We start from the raw sequence: 18,636 nt of genomic DNA, 5'->3' as shown, positions 1-18,636 counted from the left end.
TATTTCATGTTTCAGTCTTCCCAGTTGCATTAGAAGGGTGAATGGAGCCCATTTTTCTTCCATCATCTAACAATTGCTTAGAAAATCACATATTGAAATATTCCTGTAGTAGAGTAGAAACTCAGGAGCAGTTGCCAAAGAGTAAAATACACGTGTTTTCCACAATCATTGGAAAGTATAGTATTCATGGCACCAAGCCTGTCAGAGCTCAAGGAGTGTCTGGACGATGCTCTTAGTCATATGATTTAGTTTTAGGTAGTCCTGCAAGGAGCAGGGAGTTGGACTCGATGGTCCTTATGGGTCTCTTCCAACTTCAGATATTCTATGATTCTATTTAGTCTTTTTTGGTCCTTCATATTAGTTTTGTTTTCTCACACTCTTTGCACTACTAAACTTTCTGTCATTTTAAAGCCCTAACAGTGTTCAGCCTTCTCAGCTGTAGACCACAGCTATAGTTCCTCTTCTAATTTGAGGAGAAAGGCACACCCCAAATTCCCTTCCTGTCTGCAAGACTGGACCTGCTTTGCATGTGCGATAAAACTTACTCATGTTCAATAACTCCCTTTTTGAGCTTCTGTTTCCTTGAAAGAGAGGGCACCCAGGAACCACAGTTTTCTGTGTCCTTCCTGAGTCTGGGATTCGGGCTAGATACTGTTCCAGTTGCAGCAATCCAGTTCCTGATGTCCTCGTTCCTGGGGAGCCTGCGCCTTTCTCCTCTGTGCCCGGAGGAGGAGGGAGAACGGCTGAAAGGCAGCAACAGGCTAGACAAAGCTTGTAACATAAAATACTGGCTGGGATCAAATGGGGCTTAAAATATGGTTGATCACAATTACATATGTACAAGGCCAATCTGTCACCATGTTTATTTAATCGAGATCACATAGACATTTGAATTAAAATAGTGAGCTCATAGCATCAGGCTGGTCATCTGTAACTGACAAGTGTGTTTTGTTAGAAAGGCCCCAAAATGGTCCTTATTTATGTGCTAGTTTTGCTAAATAATAGGTAACTTGTTTAGATCACTTGCAGTGATTTGGCACAGAGCGATATTTAAAAAAATTGCTTCCTGGCCAGTTGGTGCCAGTAGGAAAGAGCCCATTATTTTCAGTGAGGTGGGATTGAGCCCTGAATAACTACTGCGATGTCTGCTTATCTCAGTTTCTTAAATTTGGAAAATGGGAGCAACACTTTAAACTCCTCATTTTCTAGTGTTCTGTGGCACCTGTTTTTCAAATGGCACTTAGAAAGGGGATCATTAACAGCAGGAAAAAAAGGGAAAACTACCGTCACTTTTCTTTTGGGTGGGCGGAGGTTTAGATTTGGCCTAAAATAAGACAACAGTAATACTGGATGTCATCTTAATCTAAATCAGTTAGGCAATAGTAGTTTCTAAACTTGCTAGACGAGACTTTCATGTCTGTTTAGCAGGACAAACTGATCTATTAATGAAGCTCAGTCCCGTAAATAAATCTCTTCTAACTTGCAATCAAATCCCAAAGTAACCTGGATCATGTCGCTATTGAAGTCTACAGCCCAGGAGAATGGAGTTTAATATTTCATTTGTCCTGTGTTCAGCTGTGATGTGACTTGTTAGATGTCATTTTTGCATTAGGAGTAAAAATCACTAAGTCTATCTTTTAGTTGTTTTGCACCAAGAAACAAGTAATAAATGGTTTGTGATTTATAATAATTTGATTTTTAATGAAAACGTATCTACATGCATTTCTTGAAAACAAATTTCTTGGAGAAATAACTTTACTAAGTCAACATAATCAGCCTGACATTTCATATCAGAAAAAGATTCTGTGCAAAACAAAAGCAGAAACAAACATTCCACAAAAAACTGAGCTCGCACATTTTTTTTCTTCATGTTGGATACCTGCTGCAATTACAGTTCAGATGGCTTTTTTTTTTTCAGAGGTACAATGCACAACCACTGCAGCCAATCTCAAGGAGATAGCGTGGTTCATTGTAATTAGTTAGCCAGAGGAAATGAAATTAAGTAACATTTCCGTTGATCATCTTGTATAATAATGATTTCCGTGCATTTGTTTCTCCTTATTGAGCAGATGTTAACCTCCAAGACTTCTCCAGAGGGGAAAGTCCCATCTTCCTCCCATCACGTGGTGTTCAAACTCTTCTCTTCCACATTTCTGTGGGTCCTGGATTCCTCCAGTTCTCTGGGCTCTTTGAGGAATCACCTTTAAGAGGGTTTTAGAATAACTCCCACAGAACTCTAAAATGAATGTCAAGCTGTAACATTTATAGGTTTCTTTTTCTGAGACAGAGATGTCCTTTTCGTCACCTTATTTTCACAAGAGAATACAGTTTGTGTCCTCTGGGCTGAGGGCAAACCACATTAGAGTGCGACAGAGGAAAAGCTCGATGAGATTAAAGAAATTGCTCATAATCCTGTGCAGTTCAGCTCAGGTTCTCAGAACAACAAGGCATATGCTACTCGTGTGGCTTCCAATATGCAAGTGTTATTTATACACTGAGAGAGGGGGGAAAATAAAAATCAGGCAGGCAGCCAGAGCCCTGTAGATTTTTAGCTTTCATCAAAGGGTGCTGCTGAGATGTCTTTTTATTGGCTTGTTTTTCTGTTTATCACAGAGGTGATATTCAGCGGCCGGGTTTCTGCCTCCTCATCATGCTTTTCAGATATCTGGGCACTCTCCAAGTCTCACGCAGACTTTGCTTGAGTACCTTTGCTCATGAAGTTAAGCAAACTTTGCAATCAAACATGACAGGAGTGTTGATTCACTGGTGCCTTAGAGTTTTTCTTAGTTCTGAGCTACCAAAAGCCCCAGTTAGAGTGGGTTCCAGCAGCACCCTGACTACTGATATCATTGACCGTGGGGAGATCCCTAGTGTTTAAATTTGCTAGTGTTTTCCCAGATACACAACCAGTGCTTTGATTAAAAAATAGGATATATTTTTAACCTTTATTTTGCTTGGTAAAATCACAAAATGAGCAAGTGATGTGAGTTTTCCACTCATTGCTAATTGTGTCATGTTAAGGATTACACTTTGGCTGAACCACAATTCCATGATTAACGACCGTGATATTGTGCCATGTCGGGTCGCAGGGCAGGGGAAGGGCTGTTGTGCTGCAGCCTTTTTATACACGGTATACGCTGAGTGCACTCAGTCGTCTTTATTTAAGGCTTCTTTCCCCCCTCACCCTCCAATATCACATTGACTGCTCTTGCTCATATGCTTAAAGGACAGAATATATAATAAGCCTTCTGATCTTTTAAAAGTGACATTTGGATTTGATTTTAAACAGAAGTTGCTTTGTGGTTACTGTATTTTTGCAGGTGTTTCTGAATTGGTAATACTACCCCCAGTGTATGGGGGCTGAATTTTTAGTGCAAATAAAAGAAGCCAAATTCTTTGCAGTAGCAGATTAAATTCTTATGAAAGATTTGGTAAATGACAGGAGAAGCTGTGCCTGTGTTACAGAAGATTCTGGGACAGCCTTGTTATACAGAGACATAGTGGAAATTTTGGTCCTTTTGACAAAATTGTCTCAGGCCTCTCATTTCTTTTTGTCCACAGAACCCCCAACTCCTATTGCCCCCCCTGAGCTGCTGGCTGTCGGAGCCACGTACCTGTGGATCAAACCCAACGCCAACTCCATCATTGGAGATGGGCCCATCATACTGAAAGAGGTGGAGTATCGGACGACCACTGGGAATTGGGCGGAAACGCACATTGTAGACTCTCCTAATTACAAACTGTGGCATTTGGATCCTGATGTGGAGTACGAGATCAGAGTGCTGCTCACTCGCCCTGGCGAAGGAGGCACAGGGCCCCCCGGACCACCGCTCACAACAAGAACAAAATGTGCAGGTAGGGTTTCTACTGCTTTACAACACGGCACAGGTATTTTGGTTCAATTACTAACACATTAACAAATGGTCCTCCGCACATCTTTAGCGTAGATGTGCTTTGTCAGTGATCTGAATTGACGTTATGAATTTTGATATATCCTGGAATATTTTACTTGTTATTCCATAGGCAGCTGTTTAAGAAACTGTTGGTTTTATGCATGTAGTGTATTTGCTGAACTTTCTGCTACAGTGTATGGCTGCTTTCTGCTGAAATGGGCAAGCAGATGAGGGTTTCCCAACCAATTCTCCAGTAGGAAAATTGTTCTTAAGATTAGTCTATTATAAAATTTTCACCCTGTAAGCGCATAACAATATATTTGTTGTTCTTGGGTACTGTTTCGGCACTGGTTATTAACAAATTGACAGTGCTATCAATTTATCAGCGCAGTGCGGTGAAGCAGTGAGCATTTAGTTTTGAAGATACATTTTTGTATTCCATTTGATGGAACTTATTGTTCTCCTCAATTCTGGTAACAAAACCTGTTCTAACACTGTGCAGCAGCTTCCCTTTGTCTTTCATGTTGGAACAAATCAATTTTTATCCAGGGACAGGAAAAGTCTATCTACTTTCTACACCATTTTGGCCTTTCCAGGAAAAACTAAAGGATCATGTTCCTCATGTTTCAGATATGTTGGCGGTTCATCCTGTTTTCACACATTAATCATTAGCCAGTAAGGGAAATCAAGCTCCATGCATTGCAAGGGGACGAACAAAGCAGTTTTTTACCAGGCAGTTTTTTCCACCATACAACCGTCTTCTCAAGGTTTGCATCTTTGTAATTTTTGCAAGGTCCTTTCTGTGGTGCGAACAAAGGACAGAGATGAGAAGGCTGCTCTGCTGCTTCTACAACCTTCCTTCCCTCCCCACAAATTAGTGATTTACAGCAAGTGGATTTAAGTAGTGGAGAGGTTATGCAAAAGCATTCTGGTTCCATTTGCTCTTTCTGACCAAATAGCAAGTCTGAAGTGCGAAGAATGCAACGAGAACAGCCAAATGCCATCCTGGGATGGGATTAAGCAGTGCAATGGTAGCGTTCCTCACCCACTGTCGCAGCATGGACTCGAAGGAAGGGAGAGACTTACCTAATGTCTAAAGATGTGTAATTTCCACAAAAGGCAAGCTGAAATGATAGACAAGAAAATGCAACTCATTATTCCAATTTCCATATGTCGTGGAACTCCTTCAAAATACCCTATTTTGAGGATAATTACACAAAACTTCCATGGTAAAGATTTTTCAAAATGTGCTGAACCAAGAAAACAGCACTACTTCCTTGATTTTTTTCTGAGAGTACTTAACAAATGACATCAATGAAAAGTGAGGGGTTTCTTAAATGGTTGAGGGATGAGGGATGCTGCTTTTTTCAAGTGAATTTTTTGGTTGTTTTCTTTGTCATTACTTTTTCTTAGCAAGAGGGAAGTCCCAAAGTCCTGCACATTTGTATGCAGTCAGTAGGTGACCGGAGTAGTCCTGTTATATTGGATTGTTTAGTGTTGATACTGTGTTTATTAGGCCCACTAATAAAAATAACAAAATTGACTGCAGAAGTAATAGTAGAGAATATCATCTGTACTGGAGAAGTAGTATTTACTTATTTAAATTGCAAGGAACCAGTGTAACCATAAACAGAAGGTGTCTGCCACCTTCCAACAGTGAGAAGTCAATGTCCCTTTTACTAAATAATCTCCGTAGCGTCTTTCCACACAGACATTGTATACTTGTGTGCTAGGGAGTCTGATTACTGGCATAGCCTTCAATTTAGGCACACCTTGCAATGAGATTCTTGGGTTTTATTTTCATCTGTAAATTAGAACAGAATTTGGGAACAACCGTGCCTTTCTTCACCCTTCAAATCAAGCGACAACAGCTAATTTACAAAGTTGCAGTTGTCTGCTGTGAGTTTCTTGACTGTCAGGCTGAGCAAAAGCATGACCAGAGTGGCTCAGCATGAGCTTAGAAAGTCATTACACCATGATGCAACTCTTATCAAGATCATTCATGATTTTCAGATTTTTTGATCAGAGTGAATGGCAGCTGTCTACATGGACTTTAAAAAGTTTTTCATTATATAAAGCCCATAAAAACTAATTATGAAAGGTCTTGCTCTAAATGAGCACAAAGAAGTTTTATTAAACTGGATAATATCTTATCTAAATTTCTATAAACAGTATGTGTACCCAGGTATCCATTATCCCCACTGGTGAGGCTTTTGGTTTTCTACAGGACACCAAATAAATCCTTGTTTCATGGGCTTCGTTCAAGAGTGTGCTTTGGAAAGCTGTGATTTGGGAAGCTTGGGGCTTGTTTTCTTCTCTTTGCTTATTTACTATTCCCCTGCTTTTTTTCTTTCTCCAGTTGCCACAGAAAGGGAGAATAGGGGAAAAAATCCTTCTTTTCTCTGGTGGATGGGAAAGAGAAGGGAAGACCTTGCAGAAGAGGTCATCATTGTGTGTGGGGGGGAATCTCATCTGAAAAGTATTTGCCTTCTAGTGGGATGAAATTCCATGGAAAGCAAGGCCAAAGAGTAACATTTAAAGGAATATTAATAAAGGGACAGAGATAAGATTTTCTTTAAAAATAATACTTGGACTTGGTTAAAATACCATCTGAAAAAGCTACCTTGAACATTAGCTTCTCTGCCTTTTTGGATGATGACAACAGGTGACTCATAGGATGAGGAGGGGTTCGTGACCTTGAGGCTCGGAAGCGGGAAGCTTTCCAGCCTGGCAGGGAGAGTTGCTTGGTAAGGAATGGGAGGGGAGAAAAAGTCCTGAGAAACCCAGTAATCTCCCCTTCCCAAAAAAAAGGTATGGCAATGATTCTTTCCAGAACAAGCTTAAGACAATAGGAGGTTTGTCCTCATATGAAAAAATTCACAGAGCACATGCAACCTATCTCTTCATGCTGCTAGAGACTGGCTAATTCAGCAGGAGGATGGGATCCAGCTCTGGAGAAAGGAGCAGCTGACAAGATCAATACTCAATTTTTGTTCTTGGCCTAGGGAAATAAAAGTTAGTCTTGAACGATGTAGCTGAATTCAATACTCCTTTTAAAAATAGTCAGGATAAAGTAGCTGATACAAATGCAAATAATCTGTACATTCAGGGTTTGATATGGTATTGCAAAGTAATTGGAAAACCTTTTCCTTTAGTTATTATTAAAAGATACTTTGTGCCATGAAATCTTGTGAAGCTTAGAAGTAGCTTTTGCCTTTTTTTTGTGGTTTTAAGACTACATTTTCATATTTTATAGAAATGTTCTTGTCTGGTCTGTTACAAATGTTAGAAAAAGGAAGTAGTTGTGTACAGTTATGAAATGCACAAATTGAACAACCAGGTTACTTTGTTGTGCGGTGAGTTGTTGCAACAACAGGTTCAAAAATATTTCTTTCTGATTTAATTTTAAAGCGATAGCTCCTGTTAAATAGGAAACATTCACATGTTAATGTTGAAAAATAAGACTCAGGGTTGCTATACTGCAGCCTTCATTTTTTTTTCAAGCTTACAAAAAAAAACCCTGAGGAAAAAAAATCTGATATATGAGTCAAAGCACCACACAAATGGCATATCAAGTGATTTGAAAGAGAATTCTGTACATCTGATGTGTAGGTATTGTGTAGAATCACTGTTTCACAGACTAATTTAACTTGGAGTTACTCTAAGCCTGGTCCTGAAACATACTTTCATTTCCCTATTAATATTACTTAAATTTTAACTCTTATCTCTACTGTCCTCTATAAATTTAAATATAGACAACTGGGAACATAGATGCTTATTTAGCAGGATTGCCTACTTTTGAAAAACACTTCCTGTAGAATATTAGCAGTGAAGGAAAACCTTACCTGGGTTTATTGTTTTCTGTGTTGGTAAATGCTGTGAGGGACTTGCTTTTCTCATCTCTGATAAGACAAGCCTCTGCAGCGCATGTTCTGCTTGTGTTCGGTTTTGTTCTCTTGCTAAATTCCCTGAAACAAAGGCTCGTGTAGCACAGTGAAATGCACTTGTTCTTCTCTTGATAGCACCTATTCCCAAGAGCCGTGGAGCGCTGCAGGTGGGCTGTTGAGAATGGCATGATCTTGTGTCTGGGTTTTGGTACGTGGATCCCGCAAAGCCTGTGGGACTGGTACCCATTTTAGTGACTTTTTCTGCTTAGCTTGATGATTGAAACTCTGTTTTCATTCCACCTCAGTAGCCTTTGGCATGTCAGCTAGAGAGATAAGAATAGAGTTACAAAAATATCTTATTTCCTTCTTTTTGATCCTTGATCCCCAATTGGTGCTTGGAAACAGCCTGGTAGCATCGTTGAAAGATAGGGACTTCATCTGTATCGCACGCTAACAGCTCAAGTCCCTTTGCATATAAGATGATGATTTTCCCTGTCAAATTGATCAAATAGATAATAAATGTATCTTGATTTCTGCTTTATTCTTTCCCCCTCCTCAATTTTTGAGGGAGTAGAAAGACAGCATCTACCCTTTAAATAGCAGCTGAAAGAAAAGGTGAAGTATTTCTTGATGATATGCATTTTGTGGCTACGAGCATGTCAGTGGTACACTTTTATTGTCTCTCTGTCAGGTCTCAACTTCTGTTTAGCCCATAACGCGTACCTTCAGAGCTCTTGGACAACAGAGGTCTGAAGGACAGTGCTTCAACTGAAACTGCAGAGCTCTGTAGGAACTGTGTTTCTGGTTTCTCTTCAAGTTGCAGAGGTGCAGTTGGTTGCATGTATAGGGGTGTTCCAGGCAAAAGATGTCTCTTTGAGGAACTGTCAATATGAAGGTATGGACGTATTGGCTGTAGAAATGTGGTCAAACTGGAAAGATACCTTTCAAAGAACAGAGGATAGATTAGACCTACCAATTAGTTACTGGAAAAGAATTGAAAACAGGAGGAGCTATGTTGTCTGGGATATAACAACAGCGACGACCTATACGGAACAGAAGGAGTTTGGGAGGAGAAAAGGAGGTAATTAAATGGTGAAAGGGGAAGCAGGGTGTTTTGGTGCACTTTGGGTGACTCACTGAATACAGGACTTCGAAAAGCCATATTGTGGGAGCTGACAAGACGCTTGGTTTGGCGTGAGGCCACAGCCTGTCCAGAGTTCAGGCACTAAATTCAGTGTGTTGGAAAGCAGCAATGTGTGGAGGAGAGGCTGGGATTTACTGCTGGAGCACATGAATATGCCATAAATCTGATATTTGTTTCTAGCAGTGACCAATGCCTGAAAATTCCCAAGTCTAACAAAGTGTGTCCCCTATTGCCTTTAACCATGGTACATATGGTGAGGAATTGTCTTTATCCTGATCCCTGCAGAAGATTGGCTTTTTGTCCTGAGGCAAGTGGATTGATTGCCCTTATCTTAGTCTGCATAAATGCAGTTATGAATATAAAGGCAGTCATAATAGTGCTTTGGTCTGGATTTTTTTCCAGAGGGATTTTGCTCGTGATGGATTTAAATTCTAGGGATTTATTTTTTTATCTGCAAAGGCAGTTTGTTATCCAGAAATGTTTTTTATTTTTATTTATTAGGATGAAGTCCAGTTATTCATTTCCAGATCACATTGTTTCTGCTTGGTGGTGTTGCTGTTTAATTTAATGGCTTTCTGTAATGTGGTTTGACGGTAGCATTATTTTCTGAGTGGGCAGGCTGGTCAGTAAGACGACAACTTTCATAAAGACACTAGGCTTTCATGCCACAAAGAATGGTTCTCGTGAATGATGGGACCTCATGACTTCTAACAAAAGAAGTGAACTTGCCTAGCACTTATTTTCATGTCATTCTTTTGAATATTTCTCAACTGCTGAGTTCTGTCCTGGTTTCATTCCAAATAGCCAAATATTCCTAATTTGAAGATGCAAAAACGGAAAGAGAGAGGAGAAAACAAAACAAAAAAGCCCAAGACAAGAACAAAAACCCCATTCTGTTTTGTTGAACTTGGAGAAATCCCTGAACACCGGTTGACTTAGTGGCACTGTAGAATTGAGGCAGCTGAACATTGGGGGTGTGCACCCTAATTTTCTAAGTGAAAGTGGCTTTGAATGAAATTTTAAGTGAGTACAATCCAGTTTGATTTTTCTCTTGTTGCAGTTTTTCCAGGCTGTATTTCTACTTGGAATACTCTGGGCACACAGGAAGGCTACGCACAAGAAGGTCACTGACAGGAGAGTCAGGTCCACGTTAGCGGTTTCAGATCTAGACTGGAGCCTGGACACAAGTGGTGCACAGAGAACCTAAACCAAAATTATGTCAACTTCTGCGTTACCAAGCCACCCCAGGTTAATGAGGGAACTGAGTTCTCATCCTTGTGTGCAATGCAGTGGTGTTGAAATTTTCTTGTATGCATTCAGATAATTGTGTGAGTCCTCTTTTTCAGCTCACTTAAACTGTGGAGGGGGAGAAGCAAAATAATCAGATATCTGATGTGTTTAGAGCTTCTTTGCTTATGCAGCTCCATTTCAGCATCCTCGATTTAAGGGTGTCTCCAGTGTGGTCCTAAAAATGTGACTTCACAGGATTATACCCTTAGCTTGTGCAAAACTGGCACTGCTTTGCCAAAGTCAGCATTTTACACCCCTTCAAAATCTGGCCCACTATTAGCAAAAATGGGCCAGGCATTTTTTCTTGATTGTCACTCAGTCCCCTGCTGAAAGCAATTTATTTAAATTGCATGGTGTCTTTTAGTCTTCAGTTAAGTGGCATCTTTCATAAAATTTCATCCCTTATTACCATATTATTACTGTTTCTTTTAGTTTTTTGAGGGTGCGACGAGATGATCGTTTCCAGATGTTGCTTTATACGAGCGTGAAAAGCCCAGTTAGTGGGAGGAACTGGAAATGCTCTGTGCGTATTCTTGCGGTGCATGTGTTAAGCATTGAACTTCCACTGAGGAGCGACCGAAGGGAGGTGTCTGTTTTCCTTCTCTGTGTAATATATGCCATAACTCATCCTGGGAGTGAAATGACAGACCCAGTCTTGCAAAGCATTTATTAAGCTCTGTGGATTTGCATAGTCATGATCCTATCTTTGTCCTGGGACAAACACCCCTCACTGCTTCCTGCTTATGTTTCTCTTTTTGCCTTTGCAAAGACAGCTGAAACATAAATGCGTTTCATTTTTAAATGTATTTTTAATGTACACAAGCCTGCATTAAAAAGCACTCAAATAATAAGAGGCGTTTTAGAGTTTATGCACTGCAAGTGCCCAATTTTAAACATTTCAAAGAATAAAAGGCATGTTAATTGGCTTTCTTGGAAGCTCTTACATATAATACAAACGCAAGGCAGGGGCCAAATGGAAGAGAGCACTACATGTTTAATCTCATGTTAATGCTTTTAACCCTGAGATATTTGTAAGACATTGAGGAACAGTTTTGTTCCTTACATGTTTAGTTGTTTTACATTTTGTCATAAATATTTTACCCTTTTATTTTTCCCCAGTGGACTCTGAAATATTGAGATGAACATGACTTCTTGTTTAACGCTTGCCAACTTACCCAGATGAGCAAGGGTGTTGCACAGCTTGGGGCGGGGGGGGGGGGGAAAGCATGTTGATGTCTTAAATGCTGTTGCAGAACCAGCAGATGGAGTGTGAGAGTACAAAACCTTTTTGTACGTCTGTCTGCACGGGTACGCTGCATTTTCATACTGGTTGAGCTGGAAAATGGAATATTATTTTATTTTTTTAACCACCTATTTTGTCCGTGGACATTTCTGTCACCCATTATGTTACAGTATCTGAACATGACAAAACAGAGAGTGAACCGAGAGATCTCATTCCCCTTTGGGGGGATGCAGGGATCCCTTTGTATCTCAAATTGACATTACACAGGTGGAGAAGCGAAGCCCCCCAATCTCCCCAGGCTTTGGATTGTGATCCAGATGATTGCCGTGGCCATGGGACTGGGTAGGGATTATAAACTCTAGTCACCATTTTAATTAATTGTTATTCATTGAGTGCAATGAGGAAAAAAAAGGAAATACTTTCAACTCCTTTTAATGTATTTTTGCTTTTTAGTTTCGTAAGCTAGAAAACTTTAAAGCTTTTTCTTTTTTTTTTTTTTTTTTAAGCTGGGCTTTTTAAAAATATGAAGCAGTGGAATATTTTACAACTTTAGAAATAATATTCGAGTAGACCATAGCTGTGACCATATCAAAGTACTTAAATATTGCTGGAGAGGCACACAGGCCTGAGCATCAAAATCAGACTGACAGTTGTTATTACAATGTGTTTCACTCAAGATTCCCAAATCCTCGTTTTAGCTGCCAATAATCCTTCAAATTATTAAACTAAAATCTTGGTGTAGAGACCATTAGAAGGGGGTTTAAAGCGAGACTACTTACAAGATAACAAAATCTGAAAGCCTTAACATCACAGTTTCCTCCCTGTAGCACTTTGAAAGGTTTTCTAGCATTTCCTAGAGAATGAAAAAGAAGCAGGAGGGAAGTACGTCTTGCAAACAGATCCAAACCTCCAGAAGTTGATTTGTAAATTAATGAAGTTTGACGAAAATCTTTGGTGAGCTTGAAAGATTAGATTATATATCAAGGAAGTCTGCCACTTTGAAGATAAAGCCTTCAAGTGATAAATTTATTTTAGTAATCTTTTTAATAGGAAGATAAACTGTTGGCATTGTCTTTTCTAAGAGGGGAGGGAGTGAGGCAGAGGAGTGGGATGCCAAATTTAAGAGAAGGAATACTGCACCAAAGGCAATCGTATGTAGAAGACATAAACTGTATGTATATGTATAAAGGCAGTTCTTCCCAGTTGGTTTTATTCTCCTCGGATTATTTGTTAACCCAGTATAAGTGTAAATTTTTCCACCTGCTGTTCTATAGGTCACTTTGCTATAATGTTTATTTTTACATTCATAATACATTCCTCTGCAAAAAGATCCACATGATTCTTTTTCCTGGGCAGAAAGAATTCCATTGTCACTAAAGAATCTGTGCCTGAAAGCAAGCCTACAACTGTGGTGGTTTTTTTTTTTCATTTCATACAGAGTTAAAAGTGTGGTGTGCCAATCAGACAAAGCGCGTACCCTTGCTGCTGTAAGAGAGCCCAAATAGTCTTTGAGTTGTTGTCCGATACATGCAATAGATTAAAATACTGGTGTAAAGCGTTGCATGTTACATTCTATAATGTATAGAAATCACTATATTGCATCCTATAACTTCCTTTGAGGTGGTGGGAAGGGTTTTTGGTTGATAAGTGTTGACTTTCCTGTAAACGCGGATTCCCATCCGTCAACACATACATTATGGCCTTCTTCTAAATCAGTCGACAATGCACTCCTACTAGTTTCAGTTATAAGACTTCCCTTTCCTGTGTGAAAACTCAACTTTCTTGATTCTGGTCTCTGTCCTGCTCTTCTAAAGAAATCAGGAACCACAGAGACGAAAGATGAACTTTGCAATGCCTGACATAAAATCTATGGAGTAAAAATGAGTTTTGTATCTACTGCTGGTGTTCCCATTTATGTTCTGAAGCTATTTTCCATAGTTGTTTCTTCCAATTAGTGTTGTGCATGCGAACTCCAGATACGCACCTTCTGCCAGCCTTCTCCTACTCTCTATGAAAAGCTTAGGCAATTTATAGCTTTCCCCCGATCCAGCTGGCACAGCAGAGCAAATATTTACTTATTTTCACACAGAAGCAAATATCTCAGTGTAAGAGAGTTGGAATTGCGCTCTGTGCAAACAGGTGCTTCATGTAATATCGCTACATTATGCTGCAACCGATCAGGGATTTATATTGAAATCTTCCAAGCCTCTCGCGCTGCTGGCAGCACAGTTGGACCGAGGCTCGCGGGTTGGTGTCAGTGCTCCCGGGTGGTCGGACTTGGTTCGTTAGTATCGGTGATAGTTTGTCTATCCTTATTTATCTCTGCGTATGTCTCAATGTAAAAGATGCCCTTGCTTGCACCAAGAAGTAATCTCCAAACCTGATGGTGGTGGCCCGTGCTAAAAGTAGTATCTTGTTAAAGCACTCTTTGGGCTGTAGAAATGTACCTGTGTGCTGAAGGCATGATCATTATCAGCTTGTTATTCCTGCCTTTTCTCTGTCACAGGGGTGTCCCTTGGCACTAAAACGCTGAGATGTTTTAAAAGTAACTGGATAGAGGGGAAAGCAGAGCATTGCCCGTGATGCAGATGTGTTGGGCAAAGGTAACACTGTTAAAAGTGCAATGTAAGAACCTAAAAAGGAGTGGTGGGATATTTTTACTCTATTGCAAAATACTCTAAAAATTCTTTTCAAACACCACACTCTTTGCTGGGGGGTATGTTTTCTGTTCTGAATTGCTTCAGTGCCGTTGAGTTTGTTCAGGAAAAGAGATTTTTTTTTAATTTTTTTTTTTTTTCCTGGTTAGAGTAATTTGTGCTAAAATATTTGCGCTTCATCACCTTAACTTTGTGCATTTCTTGTAACAACAGTAATTAAAAATTAAGGAGCGTTTGCTCATATGTTAGTTCTTAAACCATAACGTCCCAGTAGCAATCAGATCCTTCAACCACCTTATCTCATTTGCAACACACAGCTCTGAACCTTTCGCCCGTTGTCTTATTTATTCAGCTTGTTAGGGTAGAGTGTCTGCCATGACGAATCTATAGGATGCCTGGCACAGTAGACCCTTCTTTATTTTTATGAGGAGGAGGCACAAGCTTGTCTTCTGGTTTTCATGCTAGGTGTCTAAAGGTTCACCATTCACAGCTGTATTCTAGCATTTGTTCCATTTAGAAGCTGATTCTAGAATGTTAACACCAGCAACAAGATGCCGTACTTTTCCAAAATGGTGAGAGTTAGGGGGAAGTAGTAGGAGTTGTAGAAACTCAGAATATACCTGAATCTCAATTTTAGATGACACAGATGACAGTGTAATGAATTAATATTAAAATTGACGTATATTTTGTGAAATGTACTGTTTGTCTAGCAAAAGTAATTGAAGGCTACTTAGCCTGCTATCTGCATGGCCATGCTGGGCATATGTATAAATGCAAAAGATTGAATTTTCTGCTCAAAAGTCCTTTGCCATGAGGTCAGCATTGGGTGAGGTTGGTGGGAATGGGACAGGTCTTCATTTAAATATCCTCCAGAGTACTTAGGCTTCAGAAACAGCAATATTTTAAAGAATGGGTAGTGAGTTTTGCTTTTTTTTCAAATTCACTTTCCTTATTCATAGTATGAAAAAGGACCTTGCAAATAATTCAGCATTTCTTTGTGATTGCTGCAGTGTGTCCATGATTACCTAATTTCAGTTCTGGCAGAGTTAGTCTCTACAGAAGTACTTACGAAATCACAGTTTAAATTAGTGAAATAGAAGGGATTATGAGGCACTATGCTATTCATCTTACAGAAATATTACAATTTTTTCTTGTATGAGTATTCAGAAGAATAATGTCAGAGGAATATGATGCTATACAACCCACCGGGGAGGAGGCACCAGAGGTTTCTGCAGTTGCATCTGAGATCTAGAGTCGTGTATGAGTTTTTCAAGGCGGAGACAGCCCCGCCCTCCCCCTGATCCCGGGAAGCAGGGTCCAGCAGCCATGGGGCAGGTGTTCTCTGTTGCTACTGCACAGAGAAAGGTTGGTGGCCCAGCTGCCTCGGGACCTGATGCCAATTGCCCCCCTGCCCTCGACAGTCTGGTGTTTGAAGCGTGTCATTTCTCTGAGTGGGAACTCTGGGTTTATGGCTTCTGTGTTGGGAATGGCCCATCATTCAGAATGCAGATGACAGGGTTTAATAAATTAAATCGCATCTGATTGCTGCTGTGAAGAGCACAAAGGTTTAGACATCCGTATACTTTTTTTCGGCTCCCCAGTCTCTGCCTCATTCTTGAACAGGTTTTGCATGTGAGGCTGTTTCGGCTAACTCAACTCTTCCCTTCAAGTGATGTTTTGTCCCGGTGTCTCAGAGTTCTGAAACCAGGGTCCAAGTTTCCTCCTACATGACTAAAATCTATAACCTTGGGTCCCTGTAAAACAGCTTTTCCGCACTCGGTGATGCATTTCTCTCTCGCTGTAGCACCTGTCCTCTGCTAACCACCCCACTTGGCATAATCAGTTTTATCTGTTTGACCGCTTTCAATTGGATTGCTTAGACCTTTTCAGTTGTCAGCAAATCTTAATAGTTACTGTCTTAACCCAGACATGCCTACCTAGACATATGCATTTGTCTGCTGACCGCGTATTTCCCATTGCAGGTAAATAACTCTAAAAACAGGTTATCCTCTAGAGGTTAGGGGAAAAAAGCAGGACGAGATTAAATTGCTGCCTGAGTTACAGACTTCATAAACATCATGCAGAAATCTCCTGTATTCACCACAGGAGGACAAAACCTGCCACACTGTGCATGAGATTTGCACAGGAATCATAAAATGTCATTGCCTCTGATCATATACTTGAATGTGTTGACAGATAGGAATGCTTTTAAACTCAAATACCTTTAAGATTTTATGAAACAAATCCTACCTTAGGTTGTCCCCTGGGTTAAGGACCAGGGTACTGCTGGTATATCACCTTCAGCATTTTCTTTCAATTCGTCTTCCTGAAAGGAGTCAGGCTGAAATAGCAAATTGTAGCCTGCAGCACTCCATCTGTTCCCTCCTGAGAGCGTGAGGACGGTGCGAGATGCTCTGGGCACCCTTCACACCGCTGCAGGTTGCCTTGTGTATTCAGAGCACAGAAATAACAATAACGTAGTCGCATTCTGGGCAGCGAAGCTGAGCGATTCCCAGATTGTGTTGACAGGTCTATCCTTAAAAATCCCTTCTGCTTTGCTTTTGTGATATTTATGAGTGTTACAGTACTGTTGGCCCAGACAGCTCAAAAATCCTGAGTCAGAAACCAACTATCTCTTTCCCCACTCCATACAGAGCAGACCCTCACTAAATTTGGTCTGGTTTTTGTTTGTTTTTAAACGTTCCTTTTGCTTACCCTTTCCTGAGTATGTGAGAGTCACAAATGGCTCACTCATTCTCCATGCAGAACTGCAGGCATTGACCCCCTGCTTCCAGGCTGCCCTCTGTGTTCCTCCTCTCCGCTACATCGCTCCAGCTCAAGACGGAAAACCTTTCTGTAGTGGCAAACCCAACAGCTCTCCCTGTGCTGACCTGCCAGAGGCAAATGGGAGTTCATTTGAGTTGTGTGGTGGGTGTGTACTGAGTTCTGTGAATAAGGAGAGCAAGGTAGGGGGGCAGGTTGCTAAAATGACTTTATTGGATCTGCTCCCCATTTGGCCTCATGTCCAGCCCCAGGACAGTCAACAGGCGGTGGGATGCGGAGCCAGAGCTTTGTGCTTGGCTGAGAACCTGGCTAGAAGTGCTGTTCTCCAGCCTCAAAAGGCTGCTGAGAAGGCAGATTCCCTCACTACCTACACTTTTTTTGCTGTACAGGAGGGGAGATAGCAGAAGATCTGGTGCCCGTTCCAGAGATCCCCATAGAGCACCAGGGACGGCTTTGCTGCCGCTGGAAAAACGCAGCACTGTGGCCTCTACTGGTCACAGTTAGCTCAAACAATTCCTCTGAGCTTTCTGAGCTTCTTACCAAGGGACCTGCCAAATCATATAGCTTGCAATAATTTTAGCTTTACTTACACTAAAATACTAGCCTAGACTATCTAGGGAGCCTTGTTCTGTGTAGTATGTTGTCTGCTTGAAGAGAAGCGTGGGAGCCTCAGGAGCTGTGCCAGTCAGTGTGATCTGCAAAGCTTTACATGTCCTACATTGCTGAGACAAAATATGGGTATCAAGATGTACCACGCTAGAGAGACATTTATAAGGGGAGGTTTGACATGAAGTTTTGGAACAGCACAGCTTCTTGGCAGCCTTCATGTTGCATTGTACCAGGTTTTTTGTGTATGGTGGTTTTGGGGTTTTTTGGAGGGGTGGGTGGGTTTTTTTTTAATACAACGCTATTATGGTATTAATAATATGCAGCGTTCAATTTAGAGGGGAGGAACGGCGGATGTCTGGAATGCTGTTGAGTTCACTGTGGATATAGCAGTGCTGGGTTGAGTGCTGTTCAACTTTTACATTATAATCTCTCACTTCTGTTTCCTTTATTTTCTTTAAATTTTATTAGCTCTCTTTCTTCTAGTGAAAAAGAAGTATTTGAATTTCAGAGCTGAGCTGGTGCTTCATCCTTGTGGGAATAAGAGGTCAGCTTCTCCTCCCTCAAAGCACAGTCTCAGATCTCTGTTTCCTTTACGGGCTGTGCCAGCTTTCAGCTCTCGGGTGACTGTTTGCTTTGACTGGCGTGTTAGGTGGGTGGCAAGTCCTGCTGCCTTCAGATTCCAGGTATTGTCCTCGGAGGATGAGGCTCATGGAAGAGGTTTTTTTCACCTTGCAGATAGCGTTTTCTGCAAGACCTTTGGATTGTAATTAATCTTCTTAGGAACTTGCATGGCATGTTATACAAGGCATTTTCAAATAATGCTTCAACCATTATAACGTCCCTTGGTACAGTTTCATAACTGTGGGGCAAATTGCCTGAAGAACTAAACTTAAAAATCAGTGTGTTTGTAGGGAGGGGGAAATAACCTCTGAGTAAAAAGTATGGCAATTAAATATCTAAGCAATGTCACTTGCTTAGAAGCAGCTTTGGGAAAGATCTCATTATTTGATACCATATAATGTGTTCTTTATAGTAACCTAAGCTGGGGACATTTTGTTCCTGCAGTATATTGTATAGAGAATCTGATGCCCACTCTGTGTGTGTGTGCCTACATATATAAGTGCTCAAC

The 18,636-nt window shown here is 40.7% G+C and overlaps 1 protein-coding gene across 1 annotated transcript in view; it reads left to right on the top strand.

Moving 5' to 3' along the window:
- Positions 1-18,636, top strand: part of PTPRT (protein tyrosine phosphatase receptor type T) — a 339,432-nt gene that overhangs the window by 106,999 nt on the left and 213,797 nt on the right. The window contains exon 6 of the mRNA XM_075721369.1: positions 3,562-3,855. Coding sequence (XP_075577484.1) covers positions 3,562-3,855 — 294 coding nt within the window. The remainder of the gene's footprint in view (positions 1-3,561; positions 3,856-18,636) is intronic.

This window comes from Pelecanus crispus, chromosome 14 (assembly GCF_030463565.1).
Source record: "Pelecanus crispus isolate bPelCri1 chromosome 14, bPelCri1.pri, whole genome shotgun sequence".
Taxonomy (NCBI): Eukaryota; Metazoa; Chordata; class Aves; order Pelecaniformes; family Pelecanidae; genus Pelecanus; species Pelecanus crispus.
This window is presented reverse-complemented; position numbering and strand designations above follow the sequence as displayed.